This window comes from Rana temporaria, chromosome 8 (assembly GCF_905171775.1).
Source record: "Rana temporaria chromosome 8, aRanTem1.1, whole genome shotgun sequence".
Taxonomy (NCBI): domain Eukaryota; kingdom Metazoa; phylum Chordata; class Amphibia; order Anura; family Ranidae; genus Rana; species Rana temporaria.
The window spans coordinates 122,407,516-122,429,070 of record NC_053496.1 but is presented as its reverse complement, the minus strand read 5'-3'; the positions used below and the strand labels follow the sequence as shown (position 1 = coordinate 122,429,070).

The 21,555-nt window shown below is 40.4% G+C and overlaps 1 protein-coding gene across 19 annotated transcripts in view; it reads right to left on the bottom strand.

Annotated features, from left to right (window-relative positions):
* Positions 1–3,636: 3,636 nt before the first annotated feature.
* Positions 3,637–21,555, bottom strand: part of KCNMA1 (potassium calcium-activated channel subfamily M alpha 1) — an 856,444-nt gene continuing 838,525 nt past the window's right edge. For 11 of the 19 annotated variants that reach the window (XM_040320626.1, XM_040320629.1, XM_040320630.1 and 8 more), the window contains 2 exons: positions 11,252–11,271; positions 3,637–5,743 (listed from right to left, as the gene is read on the bottom strand). In XM_040320626.1, the coding sequence (XP_040176560.1) occupies positions 5,589–5,743; positions 11,252–11,271 (175 nt within the window). In that variant the 3' untranslated portion in view covers positions 3,637–5,588. The remainder of the gene's footprint in view (positions 5,744–11,251; positions 11,272–21,555) is intronic. The other 8 variants (XM_040320627.1, XM_040320641.1, XM_040320642.1 and 5 more) reach the window with 3 other exon arrangements.

Below are 21,555 nucleotides of genomic sequence, written 5' to 3'. Positions count from 1 at the left end.
AGTCTGGCATTATTGCTCTTGCTCGAACGCAAAACTGGTAACCCTGTAGAAATGTATAAATGTCGTCTATGGAGATTTTTAAGGGTAAAAGTTTGTTGCTATGAGCGGATGCAATTTTTAAGCCTGACGTGTTGGGCATCAATTTACTCGGCGTAACATTAAAAAAAAAAAGTTGCACTAACTTTACTGTTGTCTTATTTTTTTTAAGACCGTTGTGCAAATACGATGTGACAGAAAGTATTTCAATGACCCCCAAACATTATAGTTTTTTTTTTTTCCCCCAAGTAATTTTATAGCAATGTCCTAAGACCCGGTTCACACTTGGGCGGCACGACTTTGGGGGCGACTCGGCAAGGCGACCTGAAGACAACTTCAGAGGCGACATGCAAAATTACTTTTGTATAGAAGTCAATGCAAGTCGCCCCCAAAGTCGTACAAGAACCCTTTTCTAAGTCGGAGCGACTTGCGTCGCTCCTATTAGAATGGTTCTATTGAATAGAACGGGACGCGACTTGTCAGGTGGCTGAGTCGCCTGACAAGTCGCCCCAGTGTAAACCGGCTCTTATTCTTCAAAAATAATCCACCTGCATCTACTATTTCATAGCCCTGTAATCTATGTTTTCATTAAATTGTTTTCTACCTCCTAGTGACAGTTGCCTCAGAGTTCCCAAACCTCTCCTTTTCCTCACATGCATTTGAAATTAAATGTGAATGCTACTGCTGGTCAAGTGCACTGTTCTATGCTCATTACATATCTTTTAGTCCCTAGTCTATAGCCGCAGCAAGCAAAAGAGGGTGGCCACATTCCTACATTTAGTGGGACCATAGAGAATAAATGTAGCCTCTCTTTAACAGAAAGTTAGATTACAGCATCAAAACAAATGGAGGAGGCAGAGAGCAATAGAAAGGTATTTTTTTTTTAACACCAGAGGCTAGTGTCACTTTAGGGATACGATAGCCAAGATCACATCTGTCTTTTTATTAAAAGTTTAATCACAGTATAACTAAAGGCAAAACTTTTTTTTTGTTTAGTGGAGAGGGATTAGAACCCTGTCATTTTTTTTTTTTATTCGTCTGTGCCCGATAGGGAAATTCACCCCTCTCTTCTGTCCTGTTACCATTATCATTGAATATAAATGGCAATCCCACATTTTGGGTTGTCCCCAGAAAAGTAATAAAGGGGATATCCTCCAATGAGGACACTAGTTATGGTGATCTGGGGGGTCCACTGGATGTTCCTAATTTGCAGGGATATCCTCTCACTTCCTGTTTGGTTATGGGACAGGAAGTAAAGGGAAATCTATACAATGGGACACAGATGGTTATATATATATATCTATGTGACGGGTTACAACCCTCCCTCACACTATCCAACATGAAAAATGTTTTGCCTAGAGTTCTACTTTTAAATAAAAAGTGCTTTAAAGTAGGATTTCAGTCCACTTACCATTGTAGTCCCAGTTCTCTTTAACACATTAAAAAAAAAAAATCTGAATAAGAGCAGTTTCTTAATAAGAGAATACTATACCTGTGATACTTTGAGGGCCATCAAGTATGAGAAGATATAGTCAAAGGTATGTATTGGCCAGATGATGTGTTGGCAGTAAAGAAATTAGTGACCCCCAGCTGGAAATTTATATTTTTGACAAGTTATTGCCCAATCCTATAGTGCAGGCATCACTAAGAGAGCACTGGATACATATGACCATTCTGTGATTTGTTCCCAGTGAAACATATTTAGGAAATTATGGGCAAGCACGTTCCCTTTAGTGAACACCTGTCTCAATAAATTAAATGTTTAAGAGCTTAAAAAAGAACCATCATGTATATTGTTTGATGTTCCAGTCCCCTAGGATATAAAGTATATATGGTACTATAATCACAGTACGTAAGGTAATTTTGCAAGGTCCACCTATGTTTTATCTTAAAAGAGGGTGTGTCCATTTACCATTGAACAACAAATGCACCCACACAAGCCATGTCTGTTTGCTGCTGCTCCCAGCTTATAGTGTCAAATTGAGGCTTTCATGAATGATACCATTTGTTATGAAAACTTTGTGCTGAGGGCTGTGTACAATTGGAAGGGCCTCATTCTGACACTTGTAGTTGGAAATGGGTGGGTGGAGCTTGGGGCACTGGATCTCACATACTACAGCTTCTAAAAAGATGGAACACAGTGATATATATATATATATATATATATATATATACACACACACACACACAGACACACAGACGTTATACCATAGGGGATTGGAGCATTAAATGCTATATAAAATGATAGTTCTAATTTAAATCTGATTTCCAACTTTTATTGAAATTTAAAAGTTAATTTGGACCAAACAAAAATTTGGTTTGCCAAGACATGCAGCGGCGCTCAGTGCTGTATGAACTGTATTTAGCCTCAGCTACATACAGTGCATAACGCTGTGTTCCAGCAGCAGGATGCAAACTTTCTTTTCAGCTCACAGAACACAATTAAGTGTTGTCAACCTTCCTCTGATTGGCTGAGGTGGAGAGGTAGGCAGAAAACATCACAACCTCTGCCAATCAGAGAAAGCTTTGTATTCAGAGATTACAAATCCTTCTATGAATGTCTGAACAGTGCTCAGCCTGACTCAATTTTGTTCTGGGAGTGTGAAGGGAAGTTCCCATCTAACTGCAGCACTGTATATAGCTGAGGGTACATACAGCACTGACAACCACTGTATGTCTAAAGGCCCATAATAAACACAATAGGACTTTTTGACAACAATTGTCCGATGGACGTGTTTGATCGGACAAGCCGACTGTGTGTATGCTCCATCGGACAAATGTTTTTGGTTTTTCAGTTGACAAATGTTTGCTGTAAATGCTCTCAAACTTTTCAACAAATATCCGATTGAGCATAATCCGATCGTGTGTAAACAAGGCCATCAAACTAAATAAACACACATGCTCAGAACCAATGCTAAAGATCAGACAACAATAGAAGAAGTTGCCCAAAGGGTGGCGGTAAAGAGCTGAAAAAACACGTGATTTGGTGAAAGCTGGCTGAAAAAGTCCTGCCGTGTGTATGCAGAACAAGTTCACGCCCACCGCCCATTCAGAGCAAAATCCACGGAAAAGTCCGATGGAAGTCCGATCGTGTATATGAGGCTTTAGTGACAGCTTGGTCCAAACAAATTATCAAAACTTTGTTAAACGCCGGCGATCAGCAATAAATCATTCAAGATACCATCAATCATCTTTATGATTTAATGGCTAACTAAAGTACTGCTGAAATGGAGGGCATTCATAATATTGATATCCTATTGAAATTTAGTGGTAAAATTAGAACAATTGGAATATATCCAGTTGCACAAAGGAACAACCACAGACTGTTGGGTCGGTGATAAAGGTCTCTTTGGCACTACAGGTTTAACATACAGAAGGCAATACCTTACCCTCATTAGTCAGTGAATCACAACAACATTTAGATTAGACGCTGTATGGAGGCAAATTTGGATAATTATTTTCATAATACAGGAATTAAACCAATGTGTTTTGTACCCAGCAAATACTATAATATGAAGTAAATGCTTTAAAATCTGAGCAGTGAATCATAGCTCCAGCTTCCCAGATGAAATGTTTTTATTTTTGAAATAAATGTTAATCTATTGTAAAAGTAGTCAATTTAATGAAAACATTGTAGACCCATCCTGGGCTTGTGGACACATTGACTTCAAGTTGTTGCAACTGAAAAAAAAGCATTAATGCATCCTATATTTGTGTAACATTGAATCCAGCCTATCTTCACAAGCATCAGACCACAGTTTTCACATGTGAGCACAACAGTGGGTTTAACCTGAAAATGTAGGAAAGTGTTTTTTTTTTTTCAAGCAGTTACTGCTGGCTGTGATGTAGCGGACCCAGTCCTCAAAGAAGCCCTAGGAATGAATATTCAATGAGCAATACATTAATGTTGGTCCTTTTTTTTTTTTTTTTTTTGCAATATTCCTGATTTTTTAACAACTTACAGTCTAAATTGTTAAAACTGCACCAGAATAAAATGTATGTCCCTAGAATAACTATATATAAAATGAAAAAGCTCTAATGCAGCATGGTTGTGTTACTGAAAGTAATGGTTTACTTTAAAATGCAATAAAAGCACTGCATGTTCCTAATTCCTGCAAGCACTGGGTTTTCCATTTCTACTACTTTGTGTGAGTTGGTATATATCTGTTTTAAGTGAACCACTGAAGCCCACCCCATAGTCAGGGAAGTTCAGAATATTGCTGCTATGCAAGATAGTAGAATATCTCCCACTACAGTGTTAAATGTTGTTATTCCCTTTCTGCACAAATAGTGGAAAGTAGATAGCATAAAACCTGCAAAGTGATGACTTTACAAAGGTAATACGTCGATTAACAGTTGAATCATTCGCTTTTTACCCAAACCTAAAATAATATGGATAAACGTGACAACATTTCTGGTTTGTTTTTAAAGTGGGGTTCACTTTACTCTAATAATGCTTTAATAAGTACTGTTTTCAAAGGACTTTTTTTTTATTTCTAAAGGGCATTAGAAATTGCCAGTGAGAGCTGCATTACCTTTTTTTTTTTTAAAGACAGCATATCATTCTGGATCACATCTAAACAGGTAGCAAAAGTGGACCCACGTGTCAGAATACATTGCACCTGCCCTGACACATACATGGCCCTTTAAATGCATCTCTTGTACATCACTCATTTATATGATAATTGCTCAGTGACATTTACTTTATCAAAATGGAAAATGTATATTTTAACCAATTAAGGATGAAGTTGCAATTCATTTACAACTGTAATCAAGTAATAAAATAAATTATCGGCGGTTGTTTATAACTCATTAATATGACATATTAAATATAATAAAAAAAAATCAAACAGAAAAGTAAACAAAACAAAACTCTAGCCTGAGTTGTTGCATTTGTTGGGATTGTGTTCTTAGGAAGGTTTACAGGAACCATTGAAATCCATCATTAATAATGCTAGTTGACTGTGAGACAAAAAAAGTAGCAAAGTAATTTCAATCAAAATTATTCAGATCCCATACAACTCTGTGGCAGAAGCATGGACTAGTTCAGCAATGACATCCTTTATCTGATCTTCCAAGGCAAACGTAACCTGCTTTGAATGTGTGATGATGTCCTAGGAAGCAGCTCACTTGGTCTTGTAGCAGGGAAAGTATTTAGCTGTACTTAAAGTACTGTATGTTTGACACAAGTCCTTTCATCACCTTCCCATATAAATGGCTGTTATTAATCCTTAGTTTTTGGGCAAAGACTTGACAAAAAATATATTTATATATATTTTTTCTTCTTTCTAATGAATAAAAATAATTTAAAACACTAGAGGCTATACATGACTATATAGATGCTGTTCATTTATAAATTAAATAATGTACACTTGCTTTTTCCAGTCATTGTATGCCAGTTGGAAATACAAAACAACGTCTTGCTTCTCACAGGCCTATTGAATGACACCACTTTTATGCTTGCAGTTATTAGTTTGTTTTGCAAGTCTGGATATGTCTTCAAGTTCTGTGATAGGTCTTTGTAGTTTTCCCCTAAAAAGTTCAGTTTAGGATTAACATTCATCTTCGACCTCTCGGATTGGCGGTATCAAGCTGCTCGTCGATTTGTATTGATTAATCTGATTAGCCATATGTGTGCTCATTGGCTTAATCTGAATGTTTCTGGGATAAGCATTTTCCATTTCATCTGTATACCATTTCTTTTCTGCTGTGGAGCAAAGGTTGAAGATAGGAACGGGGGAGCAGGATAGGAGCAGATAACATGCAGAAAAGATGTGACAAAATAAGAAAGCATAATAAAAAAAAATAAAAAAAAGGGATGGTAAAATATAAAGAATTTTGGGCAAGATGGGGATAGACGCAAGAAGGATTAGTAGCAGCAGGGGGTGTAAGCAGAAAAGGAATGGAAGTAGGTTTGAGGGAAAGACAAAATGGGAGAAAGGAAATAGGCATAGTTAGTGCTGGAAGCCAAATAATCCCAAACAATCATTAAAATGAATGAAAAAATAAAAAATAACGTGAGAAAGAAAGAACAGCAGTGATGGGAAACCAGTGCATAAAACCGCTTCTACGGCAATTTCACCAACATCGTAATTGTTCCTGAGCTACTTATTTGATGTACGGCTGGACTAATTATTTCATATTAAGCCATCAGTCTTGGACGGCTGGCTTCTGTTTATGACAATATGTTCCTGTTTACACCAGTCTGTAATTCACCATCTCAATCCTCTCAGCTATAGTGAGCAGCAGTTTTATCTCTTGCTAGAGGGTGCGGCTCAATGGTTATACACTATGGTGTCTCTGTGCTAAGTGTTTCATTTGGCAATATGATTTGCCTTTTTTTTTATTTACAATATTTATATTTATGCAAGTCTAAATAAGATGGTCTAGTCGTAAAACAGCAGCTAATTAGCTATTTTTGTGTATTGTGAGCGTGTTCTCTTTGGAAGATCAAGGGTTAACTGTCTCTCTAATAAAACTGGAATATTTCAGTGTAATTCCTGTTCTTTTAAAGCTCCCAGATCTCTTAGAACACATCACAGGCTCTGAATTATGAATGAGGTTTTAAAGAGACGGATCTGTATGCGTCGTTTTAACAGTGGGTTGTATTAAAACCCCGAGATGTGTACACATCAAAATAATTTCAGCTCCATTTAAAAAGCCATTTAGTCGGTATGTGACACATAGTGGGACATATTTCATTCGGGAACAGCCAGTTGTGCCTCAAAGCAACCTTTCAGTGATAGCATGTTAAAAGCCTATCTCTGATCAGATGAACACATTTCATATATAATGTTTAGGATTATTATTTTTTAATACAGTTTTTATCTACATTCACTCATCCACCCACACCTTTGCTTGTGCTGTCACTTCTGATTGTCATTTAGGATTTTGTTTCTTTTTAGCATTTTTTTTCTTTTTATGTCTCTCTCAGGTTCCATACAGTGGGCGAGGTTAAAAAAAATAAATGTATTGCCAACAAATTAAACTTTCAGTAGAATCCACTAAAACTAAATTTGCATTCTTCTTATCATTTTATTTGGCAAATGTACCTCCGCTTTACCTTTTATAAAAGGAACTCATCCTCCTAACTGGGTTTATCTAAGCACTTTTTCCCTTTTCTAAAAAATGTTTCCCCAGGCTTATGGTTTACAGAGCAGGAAGGGACCCTGTGCCTGTACAATGAGACACATACACACTGGTCCACTTATTTAACCCAAACTGGGGGGTGGGGGGGAATACAGGTATTAGGGGCTTAAATCAATCTGGAGACCCCCAACCCTGATTTCCAACACACTCCACTCAAACAAAAACAAGACTCCCATCCTGCATTTGTTAGAAGTGCTTATCACACTGTCACCCAACCATAAAAATTACCATAATTTTTATTGCAAACCCCTATATTTTGAAGTTTTGCTTCAGTACCAGAATTCATTAGAATTGCATCTGATCTGCCCAGCAGATAACCCTTCAACGGGGTTCTACAACTGGCAAGTTCAGTTGCATAAAATCTGCATGTTTAGGAAATACTTTAATGTTACTATATAGAAAGATCCTGTGCAGACGTTCCTCACATATTCCCACTGTTTACTTTTCTCCTAGGCTTTCTGGCTATATCTTGGCACATTTCTTCACCGGGTTTTTCAAAATATGGCATGTCTATGCATCCTCTAAACTACCACGCACCTGAATTATTAAAGTAATATATGAAAATGGTGCAGTGCTGGAAAAATTTAAGAATACCCAGTATAAGAATAAAATAGCCCAAATGGTGTTCCACAATATGATCAACTCATTCACCAAGTTTAAAAAGGCATATTCATTTGTCCATACTCAATAGTACCGGTGCTCCTCCACTGTAACAAATAGATTAAAAACTCAACCCCAATAGATGACTTTCTAGATAAAAGGTCTAACAAACTTTAAGCAATTTATCCTTCTTCCCCTTCAAAAAGCAAATCGTGACATTTTATTAACTTTGGTAAATTTAATGCCAGATTTGATTACTTAGAATAAACAGTGTTGCATTAGGGAAGTCTTTTGTTACTTTTTTTTTTTTGGTTAACTACATGCATGTTTTGGGGGTTTATTTACGAGTCTAATGGGATGATCAGGTGATGTACGATTAAGTGGGGGAGAAATCGCTTTGGATTTTTTCTAAGGCATTTGATCTTTTATCTAATTGTCCAGCTAGTGAGGTGCTTTCAGGTTGACATGTACTAGTTGAGTTGTCGTTATTCAGCAGGAACACATGGATTACATTTTTTAATTTTACATTAAGTGAATGAATTCATCACATTGCGAGTTTTGTTATGCACAATTTTATTGCGTACGTTGATTATATTTATTTAAAATTTTTACTGATTTACATCTTTATTACTTGCATCCTTGCTTACACTTTATAAAAGAGTTAGTTTAGTTGCTTATTAATAATTGTTCACACACAAATATGTATAAAATATATTTATAATGGTCAAAACATAGGTCTCCCTTTCCCAACCTTATTCTAAATTGAAAAAAAAATCACAATATATAACCTACCCTTACTAATAAAGTGCAAAATGGCATGTATAATCCAAAAAATTATAATAACATTCAATATGTAATACATTTAATAAATATCAAACCATATATGTATACAGTGAAAGTTTATATTGGGTGCATAAGTGATTGTCCGTGTTAAATCCACATAAAAGCCATTTGTGCAAGTATACAGATGACCAACCTTCAATAAAGTTCAACCTCCAATATGTTACAAAAGATCTTTCATTTCATTTCTGTCTCCAAACTCTCACCTCCTGGCAACCTCCACCTGAGGACACTCCAATACCTTTTAGGGATCAACTCACTGAATAATATTGACTACTTATATTATTAAGTAGGTCTACTGTGCTTATGGATCTTTCCATAGAACCCAGTCCTCCTCTTATTCCAATTTTCCCAACTCCAACAATATACATGAATCGGTTATATGTGTGTGTGTGTATGTGTGTGTGTGTATATATATATATATATATATATATATATATATATATATATATAGTGCTAACTGTGTTTATTAAACACTTTGCGTCCGGGGCAACTTAATTATTTTTTACACGTGTCAGAATTTAGTATTTTAAGCTAGAAAACTGAACCCCCAACATTTATATATTTTCTGAAAGCCAAGACCTAGAATAAAATGGTGGCATTTGTTTGATGCCTGATGCAGAGCTCCTGCTCGGGCGTGATATTTCCTACAATTTGACCAATAGCCAAATTACCATTTATCTACCTCAACATTTATAATTTCTGTAGATTTCTGTTGCAGTAAAGTTTGTTTTGGTACCAAATTTCATTTATATTGCATGATATTTGCAGCGGTATTTATCAAACCCATATTTTCAGGAAATAATACACTAAAATTTATTTTTTGTATATCGCTGGAGTTGGGAATATGGGAGTCAGAAGAAGATAGAGGTCTTTGGGTTATATGGGAAGAGCCATAGGTGCTGTAGACCTATTTTCTTATTTATCTTAAGTGGTCAATATTATTTGGTGAGTTTATCCCCTCCCACTTTATTGAAGATTGGTCACCGATATAATTGTTGCATTTTAATGACGATTTCTCATCTGTGCACTTACAATAATGTTTTTTGTGTGGATTTGACACAGAAAATCACTTTATATATACTTACACTGTGTACACATATGGTTTGATATTTATGGATTTATTTGCATGTTGATTTGTTAATATAATTTTTCTAGTATTATTTAGTTGTACACATTCTTTTGCAGGATTCCCCTTTTCCTGGCTGGCGTTCCTCACCTCCCCCTTGCCAAGTGCCCCCATAGCAAGCAGCTTGCTATGGGGGTACCCAAGCAGGCTCGTTCATAAGCCACTGCTCTGTGTGTTCATTCACACATGGAGCATGGTTTGGCCCCAACCCAGGAAGAGCCGCTGCTCTAGTGCACATCACTGGATCGCGATAAGGCTCAGGTAAGTATTAGGGGGCTGCTGCACACATAATGCATGAAGGTAAAAAAAACCTGAGCCTTTACAACCACTTTAAGGATGACTGTACTTTTTTTTTTAACTAAAAACTACTGGAAAAGTGCTTAAAAGCAATGCAAAGCTTGGGGCTCAGAGTATCTCAAGCTTATAGCAGTATTTCAAGTAGGTTTTGCATCCTCATACAAGTTTGTGGAAATGCAAAACATGCATGAAACTGTTCGAATGCAAGTCAAAGGGTGGTCAACTGCACCTGTGAATCAATTCTGAATTATCTCAGAGAGGGCATAAACTGATGACATCAACACAAGTCCAAAGCCTTGACACTGGCTCTTACGTTGGTGCTTTATGTTTAACAAAGCTGAAAGCAACAAATAAATTAAATATATTTTTCAGAACCTAAGCAATATTCTGCACAGATATGCCACAGAAAATGGATTTAGCAACCCACAGAACTGAACATGTCAAGCTGAAGTCTACTACAAAAGGTATAAAATACATTTTCCGATAGTCTGTTTGACAAAATTAAAAATAATAACTGAACACTGCTAAAAGAATGTCCAAATTCAATAGTTTACATGAGAGGGGACTTTGAAAATGACCTCCTTGACTAGATATCATGCAGAGGTCTTTTATAGGGCTCACAAATGCTTCAAATAAACTCGGCCTTATTATTTGTTTATCACATTGTTCCACCTGTATATTATACACCACAGTGTAACCACAGAAACCAACACAGAAAACCAACACAGAAAACAAACACGACAGTGAAAAAAGGAGAAAGGGTAAGAAAAGCTTTTGAAATGGGGACAACCAGTCAGAAAGCACAAGGGTACATGCGGAAAAGCAAGCAAGCTGGCAATGAGGAGCCACATTAAGACAGTAGCGACAGAAACAGCCAATTTGAGTCAGGACTCCTGGTTAAAGCTGAAATCAAAGAACAAATTACACACTACACAATAAGAGAAACAGGAAAAAAAAAACAATGGAAACCCCTTGGCAGCTGGAACAGCTATGTGTGCCCAATACGTAAATATTTACAAATCACAATGTTAAATTGCTGTAGCATTCCAGCGGGAAAGGGGCTTAGACTAGTGACCTAATTTATTATATATATCCTCGTATGTTGTCATTGTTCCACACAGGGTATCACAAGGACAGTTATAGAAGGAAGAGGAAGCCCACAGAAGCTTCTAGTGCATGCAGAACTGGGAGGATCCATACCTTGGCCCATTCTATTCGTCCTTGTTGCAATTTAGAGAGAGAAGTAATCTATGTGAGTAATTTCAGAGGCTTTGACACAAGTTTATTCCCTTTATCTAAGCTGACAGGCGGGTAAAGTTATACTACATTTTATCTGTTCCATTTGGTCTATGTAGATCCTTCATTTTAGCTTTCTGCGCTCTCCAAAATCAAACCTAGAACTATACAAATTCGCCCGATACCATATAGAAAATACGTGCAGTTGGGGGAATTGTTGTTTGTTTCATTACATTTCCAGTGGACTTCCCTTTACCCCTCACAAGTCTATTCTGTATGTCATTATGAATCTTCTTTCTACAGTGGTACTAAAAAAAAGAAATTGCTAATTCATCAATTATACATTATTCATTTTAAAGCAGTAATAAACCCAAAAGCAAATCTATAGAACATTGCAGCTTACCAATTCTTACATGTGATGGCTGCATTCATTTTCTTTTTTAGGCTTCCTTTCATCTATTTTCATTTGGTGATCCTGTCAGTAAGTCTGTTTTTCAAAATAATAATTTCTCCAGCAGAATGCATCAGTTACAGAGACGAGACAAGCCATTTAAGAATAGTAGGGGTGCTTTCAATGATCAGCTTTTAGTTATTTATGAAAAAACCTTTATCCCAAAAGGAAAAAAAAAAAAAAAGTTTGCTCTAACTGATTAAAAGTATTAGCTGGAGTTTTTCTTCAGTTTGTTAGTCTATCTAAATCTGCTAGTACACCAAAACTCCCCTCCCCCCACACTGAAAATGCTGCTATCCAAAGGTGTTCCCCCTGTGTTTCATCCAGAGTGGGGACTCTTTATTACAGGAGGTGTGTTACTGGCAAAGATCACCAGGTGAAAACTGAAGGAAAAAAAAACGAATGCAGCACCCACAATTGATTGTTAAGCTGCAATGTATTATATTTTTGGGGTTATTGCCACTTAAAATAATTGTGATCTGAATTTTATTAGCATGTGCCCGCTGCTCTCCAGCTAAAGCTTATGCCAAATTATTACATGTTCTGCAGAATGTATGCTTGTTGTTGATATATTACAACTCAAATAGTCTATACAAGGAACAGAATTCAAATGTCTTAATACCTTTTACCAAGTTTATGTTTTCCATATTTGCCCTAGTTACTCACCTTTGCGCTGCTCCCCTGCAATTATGTTCATCTCTGGAAGAATGGCAAGCATGACTTTGTAGACTCTTTTAGGCACAAATGTTGTTGGTGAAATATTGCATTTGATTATGCTACAGTATAATTATACTATATTTCTGGATCAGTAATTAACATTGATCCTAAAAACTAACATTTTTTAAGGTACTATGATGACTGGAGGTGTCCTAAACAGCATTTATGTGATAAGCTTTACAGTTTTGATTCTCCAGAATCCCAGTTCTGCAGCCGTTTGATGGGTTAGCTAATGTGACCACATACTGTATAAAATAAATGATCTACATATCCAGAATATATTACATAGTTAGGTTGGAAAAAGACACAAGTCTATCTCGTTCAACCAACAGGAAAAAAAAAAACAACACAATCCTATACCCAGTGGGGTAGATTCAGTAACATTTGCACATTTTTTACGTAGGCGCAGGGCACCGTTTTTGCCCTGCGCCCCCGCAAATTTTCTGTGCTACCCTCGATTCATGGAGCAGTAGCTCCGTAAATTGCGTGGGCGCTCTGGCAAAATGCCCGGCGTAAGCGCACGCAATTTAAATGATCCCGTAGGGGGCGGGAATCATTTAAATTAGGCGCGTTCCCGCGCCGAGCGTATGCTCAATCGGGAAACTGCATTGCGGCAAATGACGCCGCAAGGACCTCATTTGCTTCAAAGTGAACGTGAATGGCATCCAGCGCCATTCACGATTCACTTACGCAAACAACGTCAAATTTAAACCTTGCGACGCAGGAGCATTGGCTGCCCCTGCTTTTAGCATATGCAGCCTTACGCGAAACCCGACGTACGCAAACAACGTAAACTGCGTACGCAGGGCTCGCGTAATGTTGTGAATCGGCGTTAGTATGCAATTTGCATACTATACGCTGACCACAACGGGAACGCCACCTAGCGGCCAACGTAAGAATGCAGCCTAAGATATGAGGGCATAAGAGCCTTATGCCACGCATATCTTAGGCTGCAGTCGGTGTAACGAGCTCTCTGAATCGGGAGAAGTCGTTACGCCGGGGCAAGTAAGCAATTGCGCTGCGTAACTATGGTTACGCAGGCGCAATTGCTTTTTGAATCTGGGCCACTGTTGATAAAGAGAATGGCAAAAAAGACCAATAAAGCATGATCCAATTTGCCCAGCAGGGGACAAAATTATTTCCTGATCCCCCAGGAAGCAACTATATATTCCCTAGATCAACTATCCCTGTTGTCATTACCTATAAGTGTTAATATCCAGTTATATTTTTGCATTTAGGAATACATCCAGCACTTTTTAAAAACAATCTGAGCTGACCAGAACGAGTTCTTGAGGAAGCTTATTCCAGATCTTCACAGTTCTTACTGTGAAGAAGCCTTTCTGTATTTTGTCCACTGTAATGAGCTTAAATGTGATAACTCTACACCAAGTTCACTATATGGATAGCTTATGTATTTATATTTCTTTATCGTACACCAGGTGACACAGAGCCTTAATCATAGTGGGTTGTATGGGTCACCAGAGGTGATTGTTCTCATTGGTTGTGCCAGTGTCCAAATTCCCCTCCATATAACCCCCTCCCATACAGGAAGTACCTTCGTTTTTTGCCAGTGTCTAAGAGGTTGGACGCGATTAGGATGTGCTAAAGGAAGCCCTGCCATAAAGGCCCCTGGGGCAAAAGAGCTATACTTCGGGTCCATCCAAGACGCTCAAGTTATTATGCCAAAACTGGATGGTATCCGGGCCTCGTGCACGAGGTGTCGCCTGTGATGTCTCTCTTTGGAGGACTGGGCGCTAGGGTCCAGCACTTTCGCTTTTAACAAATGATAAAAGTCCTGGCAGAGGCTTTTACAAGGCCCAGGGAAGAGGCTTTTAAGTAGGAACCCATATCCCTAAAGGTTGGCACACATGCCTGCCGTGATGGGTGAAGATTGGTTTTATCTGATTTTTAGCAAACCTGTGGCGGGGATAAGGTAAGCAGGAAAAAAGTACTAAGCATATATCTTAAAGACTTTTTCCTTTGAGTGGGTGTCTTCTCTATTACTGCCACTAGAGGGAGTAAAGAGTTGTGTTTACTCACCAGGCTCCAGTACAGTGTCAGGTCTTTACAGACAGCACACTCTCCGCTGCAGAGCTCTGCCACGGATAGCAACCATGTCCCTCCTCACTAGAATGATGCAGGAAGACCTTTCCACCTCTCAGGATGCCGCCATTCTCCCCTAGGTCGAGGGCGGTCTTTATGGGGCACAGCAAGGAAGAAGGGACGGGTCATGAGCGTGCATGTCATCCATGGCGCTCAGGCACGCAGAAATGCACATAAAGTCTCTCAAACCTGCAGCTCTCCCTTGATTGGGACACAACGGCTTACGGGCACGTAAGGTCTCTATGTGGTTGGTTATTGAGCACCCCCAAAAGAGGACACCCACTTGGCATGACACTGTGTGATTATTTGCATACTGTATGTAGATTGCTTAACTAGCACAGGAGTATATGCATTTGATATTACTAAGCAAAAAGCCAAAGTACCATGTCTTCCCAGAGGAAAAATTTAGGGACTAAAAAAGACAAAAAAGCATCGCCACCTGAGACGAGAGCCTCTAGCCAGACCTGCTTGGTACTTTCCTCTTCTGTAATATATGATGCACCTGTAAAGGATGAGCCATTGTCTCCATCAGGAGTAGCAGCCTCTTCTATGGTGTCTGGGCCTGCATAGGTCACTGAGGACACTTTGGCAGTAGCCCTGGACAATTTAGAAGGAATAACCACTAAGTTTACTCGCAAAAGGACAAAAGGCGAAGCAGAGCCGCTTCTGTTGTTTCAAATCTCCCTTCAGAAAGGTCTGAGAATGAGGAGGACATAGCACCATCAGAGGATAAGGATGAGGAGTCAGAAGGATCTGGGATTTCAGAAGAACCTTTTTCTGCTTCCCAGGTTCTTAAATTGCAGGTGCAATATTATACTGAAACAGTACGCGCTGCATTCAAGTTACCTTCTTTACTGACTCACGTGTCTCCTCTCTGGGTTCATTAAAATCCCCACAGTTTGCATGCTCCTTTCCGGTTCATCCATTAATGGAGAATCTGAATTATGCAGACTGGAAGCATCCAGATAAGTGTTTCTCTCCTTCGAGGAAGTTTGAAGTTCTTTATCCCATGGAGGAGAAGTTTACCAAGAAGTGGAGTCTGCCTTCAGTTGATGCGGCTATTTCTTGTGTAAATAAAAGCTTAACCTGTCTGGTGAACAATGCCCAGGTATTTAAAGATCCTTCTGAGAAAAAGTTGGAATCTTTACTAAAGTCTTCCTTTCTCCTGGCGGGCGCAGTGACCCAACCTGCTGTGGTGGGTAGTTGGTATGTGTCAGGTCTTAAAGGATCAGGTGAAACGGGCTGAAAGATCTGCCTCCAGAGCAGATCAAATTTTGGGAAAATATTCCTAGGGCCTTATGTTTCACAGTGGATGCCAATAGAGATTCTATTCAACAAGCATCTCACCTTATGCTCCAGCTGGTGCATATGCACAGAATTATTTGGCTAAAAAGCTTTTGACCAGTTTTCCCTTTCATGGCGAACGCCTCTTTAGGGATGATTTTGAAAAGCATATCCAAAAGATATCAAGCGGCAAGACTACCCTATTGTTTTAAGCGCTCTCTCTCTCCAGCTCCCGAAACATCTGCCTCCAGGCAGTTGCGATGGCATTCTCAGACAGCCTCAAAGGCTAAAGACCAAGGCCAGGCCCAGAAAAACAGGAAGAAGTGGGGTCAAAGAGCTAACAAGCAAAGCCCCAAATCTTCCTCATGAAGTGGGGGGCCGTCTTTGGCAGTTTTAAGCAGCTTGGCAGCCAGAGATCCAGGACAAGTGGGTAGTTTCTGCTGTATCCCTAGGGTACAAGATGGAATTTCAAGAGACCCCACCTTATCAGTTCCGAAGTTCAAGGGTCTCCAAAGATCCAGTAAAGAGAGAATTCTTCTTCCGGGGTTTGGATCATTTGCTGTCTCAGGGGGTAATCAAAGAAGTCCCCCTAAAAGAGCAAGGTGCAGGGTCTTATTCAAACCTCTTTGTGGTTCCAAATTGAGACGCCGGACCCATTCTGGACCCAAAGCTCCAGTTGGTGGTTACAGACCGTAAACTTGCAGAAAGGAAGGTCCTTTCTCCCAGTCACCTGGAAGGTGGTGTCTACGGATGCCAGCCTGTTGGGCTGGGGAGCAGTATTAGAAGAAGCTTCAGCCCAGGGTACCTGGGCAAAAACAGAAGAGAGCCTGCCCATCAACAGATTTGGGCAGTATACTTGGCACTCAGAACCTGGATACACAGGTTACAGGGCCACCCGGTTCGGATTCAATCTGACAATGCTACTGCAGTAGCTTATATCAATCATCAAGAAGGCACCCAGAGTCGGGATGCTCAGAAGGCGATGAATTGGATTTTGACATGGGCAGAAAAACATGTTCCTTGTCTTTCTGCAATCTTCATTCCAGGGGTAGAAAACTGGCATAGATCAGCAGTCGCCAGTTATTGCACTCTCTAGATGTAGTGAGAGCAGTAAAAGTTTATCTGCAGGCAACACCTCAGATATGTTAAACAGATGTTTTTTTTATTGTGCCAGATGGTCCCAAGAAGGGCCAGCCGGCATCAAAATCCAATATTGCTAGGTGGATTCGACAAGTAATTGTTCAAGTTTATGGTTTACGAAATATGGTTACTCCTTTTCCTGTTAAGGCGCACTTGACTAGGGCAATAAGTGCTTTATGGGCAGTGTATCACCAGGCTTCGATGGTTCAGATCTGTAAAGCTGCAACTTGGTCTTCAGTCCATACATTTACCAAATTCTATCAACTAGCTGTAACATGAGGATTCTGCCTTTGGGCGTCGTGTGTCCCATGGTATATGATAAAGAAAGTAGGATTTTTTGATAACAGCTTCCCTATAAAATCTTTTTCTTTGAGTACACCACGGAACACAGATCTATGGGATCCTTACTGCTTTGCTACAAAAAATTAAGGTACTTCCTGTATGGGAGGGGTTATATGGAGGAGAACTTGTTCTCATTGGTTGTGCCAGTGTCCAATCACCTCTGGTGACCCATACAACCCACTATGTAATGATTAAGGCTCTGTGTTTCATAGTGTACTCAAAGAAAATAATTTTACAGGTAAGCCGTTATCAAAAATCATACTACTGTATGTTGATCATATCACCCCTTAATTTCCGCTTCTCAAGAGAGAAAAAATTCAGTGTAAATGCCACCGTTTCATGACACTGCATCGGCTGGCCTGTATGAAAGCTAACTTAATAACAGAGATGGAAGAAATCAGTTTTCCACATGAAGAATGTTTGACCATTATAAATACTTGTAAATATCACACTGTGTAATGTAACTGAAATAAGCAGATAACATTTTGGAACAAATTGGGTGGCTTAGAATAAGATCATTAGTATGATTTTCCATATCTAACAAAAACATTTTCTAGAAGATTATGGCTTTTGTTCAGGTGTTGAACAGGTTTTAACTACCACATAAAAATCCAAATAGCACTGATGACATTCAGCAACTTGGTAAACTATTACAGTGGTTATTCACATTACCAATGGAAACTGAGGGAAAGCACCCTGTCAAGGAAGAGGATGAACTAAGGATGGGACTGTTACTTTACACTACCTAGCACAGATTATGCCCGAGCAAGAACACAGAACATTAACCTCTGCTATTTCCAAGGATCTCTCATGAACCTTTTAGAAGCAGTTTATGTGAAGTCATGGGAATATCCCTTAAAAACGTGAAAATTATGAGACTAAATCAATTCACAGATATCAATACACGCTTGTATATACTGATATCCAGACGCTGCTCCTCCATCCACCTGCTCTGGGGTTGCCAGTTAACAATATTTGTAACCAAAACAGTGTAGTGCACCACTTTGTCACATTCTAAAATAAATAGTATAGCACTATAAAAAGAATATATATAAAATTCTGTGTTCAGAAATTGTATTAAAAAATTCATATGGTCCAACTTCCATAAAATAAGAAAAAAAGAGGGAAAACCAGGTAACAAAAAACACCATGTGTGTTCACTCTTTATGCATCAGTGCGCATCCACCACCAGGTGAAGGACCTGCTCACCTCAATGTTATCACAACATGCTCATCAATATTATCTAACTATTGCCGCTCCTTAGGGTTCGCCACCTCACTCCTACTCGGTTTACACAGGACAACTGTCTCATCCACTTGCCAGTGTAATCATAATGCTCCAACAGTTTTGCAAATTTATTCAAGATACACCTACAAGAACACAACTTTAAAAGCGCTTTACAGATACAGTCAATTGCCAGCTCACCGCCACACTTGGCGAGACTCCAGCATGACATCACCGGCTCTGCTATTCCCTCCTAGACGCACTGCGCCTCATAATTGGGCTTCCTCAGTAGGCCATGGTGTTTTTTGTTACCCGTTTTTCCCCTCTTTTTTACATAGTTCGTTAAGTCCATCCAGTTCAACCATAAAAAAGAATGTGATAAGGTGTTGCGCTACACTGTTTTGATTATACATATACTTGTTTAGTGTTGTGGAATCACTGTACAGTGTTTGGCCGGGCAACGCTTATAATAAATGTGGATTTTGTTAGGACATATAATAATTGAGTAGATTGTGACTATCACCTTATTAGTCAACATAGAACATAGTCGACAATATTAATACTTCAACCATGCTTTCAATTACACATGAATACCCATGAACTGCAGCACTTCTGGCAGTGCAGGACGGAGAAGAATGTCAGCAGTTAGGATTTCAAACCTCCAGACTGCTGAAGTGGCTGCAGGATCACGAACAGTTGAGGATCACCGGCGGTAAGTACATTGGGGACCAGGGAGGTGGGGGGGTCTGGTGTCACCTTTACAGTTTTTCTGAGACTTTCCACCTCTCCTCAAATATACCGGGCATGAACCTTGACACACAGTTGTGGAGTTTTTATACAAAAATGACTCTGATGAAGTTAATGGACAAAACATGTCAGGAATGCTAGAGCTGGGGTTTGTAATAGGATTTTTGTACTCACCGTAAAATCCATTTCTCTGAGTTCATGGACAGACACAGCAGCCTTTGACCTTTGGGGTAATACCTGCTTCCGTCAGGAGAGTTTAGGCAGAAACAAAGCACTTTAAGTGTTAACAACACTTTACTCAGTGCAGCTCCTCCCAGGGGGCGTGGTTCCCCGGGTATAACCCACACCCTGCTCTAGCAGCTCCAGTTCGTATCAAGCAGTACAAACAAAAGGAGGGGTGGGTGCTCTGTCGGTCCATGAACTCAGAGAAATGGATTTTAAGGTGAGTACAAAAATCCTATTTTCTCTTCCGTTAATGGACGGACACAGCAGTCTTTGACCTTAGGGACGTCCCCAAGCAGTGTCCAAAAATTAGAGGGGTGGGAAAACAACACCGCAAACCATGTTACACCCCAAACAAAACCGGAGTTACTCAACGGAAGAACTCCAACATTAAACTGCTGCCTGCAACACCTTGCGGCCAAAGGAGGCATCAGAAGATGCACTCACATCTACCTTGTAAAACTTTGAAAAAGTGTGGACCGACGACCAGGTCGCTGCCTTACACACCTGTAACACAGAGGCTTGATGCCGGAAAGCCCAAGAGGCATCGATTGCCCTGGTCGAATGCGCCGTAACCCAAAAGGGAGGCGCCCGCCCCTTCGGGGCTTAGGCCTGAAGCACCACCTGTCGGATCCACCTAGAAATAGTGGCCGACGAGACTGCCAGACCCTTTTTGGGACCAGCCACCGACACGAACAGTGAGTCCGACTTCCGGAACGGAGCCGTAGCAGATAAGTACACTCGTAGGGCCCGAACCACATCCAGAGAATGTAAAGTGGCCTCCTTCTGGTTTTTCAGCTGAGGACATAAAGATGGAAGAACAATGTCCTCATTAATGTGAAAAGCCGAAACCACTTTCGGGAGAAAAGACAGCTGAGGTTGCAGTACCACCTTATCCCTAAGGATGACCAAGTAGGGAGCCTTGCAAGACAAGGCCGCCAGTTCAGATACTCGTCTGATCGAGGTAATTGCTACCAGAAAAAACACCTTCTGTGACAGAGTCAACAAAGGGATCTTTCGGATGTCCTCAAAGGGAGCATCCTGAAGCACTGAAAGGACTAAATTCAAGTCCCATGGTGGCAGTGGAGGGCGCACAGGAGGGGCCACATGCTGGACCCCCTGCACAAACGTACGCACCAAGGAGTGCACCGCCAAGGGTCGCTGAAAGTAAACGGCCAGAGCTGAAATCTGACTCTTAACCGTACTCTTCATCTCCTCACACATAGAGATGTAGGCCTTCCACATTCGATGGTAAATCCTACGTGAGGTAGACTTCCGTGCACGCAGCATGGTAGAGACCACCGAGCCTGATAGGCCTCGGTCCTTCAGTACCTGGCTCTCAACAGCCATGCCGTCAAAGCCAGCGACTGTAAAGCAGGGTGGAAGATCGGACCCTGCGACAGAAGATCTTCTCTTAGGGGTAGACGCCAGGGGACGTACAAGGAAATCGGCTTGCCAATTCTGTACTCCCGGAATGTACACGGCCGACAGAGCCGGAACGGACCTTTTCGGCCCACCGAAGGATGTGCGCGACCTCCGTCGCTGCAGCTGTACTCCGTGTGCCTCCCTGATGATTGACATATGCCACGGCCGTGGCGTTGTCGGACTGGATCCTGACCGGTCGGTCCTGCAGCTCCAGGGACCACCTGGCAAGGCACAGCTTGATTGCTCATAGCTCCAGAACATTGATCAAAAGGCGGGACATCTCCTGAGTCCAGCGCCCCTGGGCAGACTGGGTGCCCCAAATGCCCCCCCCCCAGCCGGAGAGGCTGGCATCCCTCGTGACCACTGTCCATTGGCACGGCAGAAAAGACTTCCCGGTCCGAAGCACCGGAGACGTCAGCCACCATACCAGGAAAGACTTGACCAGATGACTCAACTGAATCTGGTAATCCAGGGAAGACGGGAGCTTGTCCCAACGTGACAGAATCTCCTTCTGTAGTTCCCTGGTGTGGAATTGGGCATAAGGAACAGCCTCGAAAGAGGCCACCATCAGACCCAGAACCCTCATGCAGAATCGAAGAGACAACCACTTCTG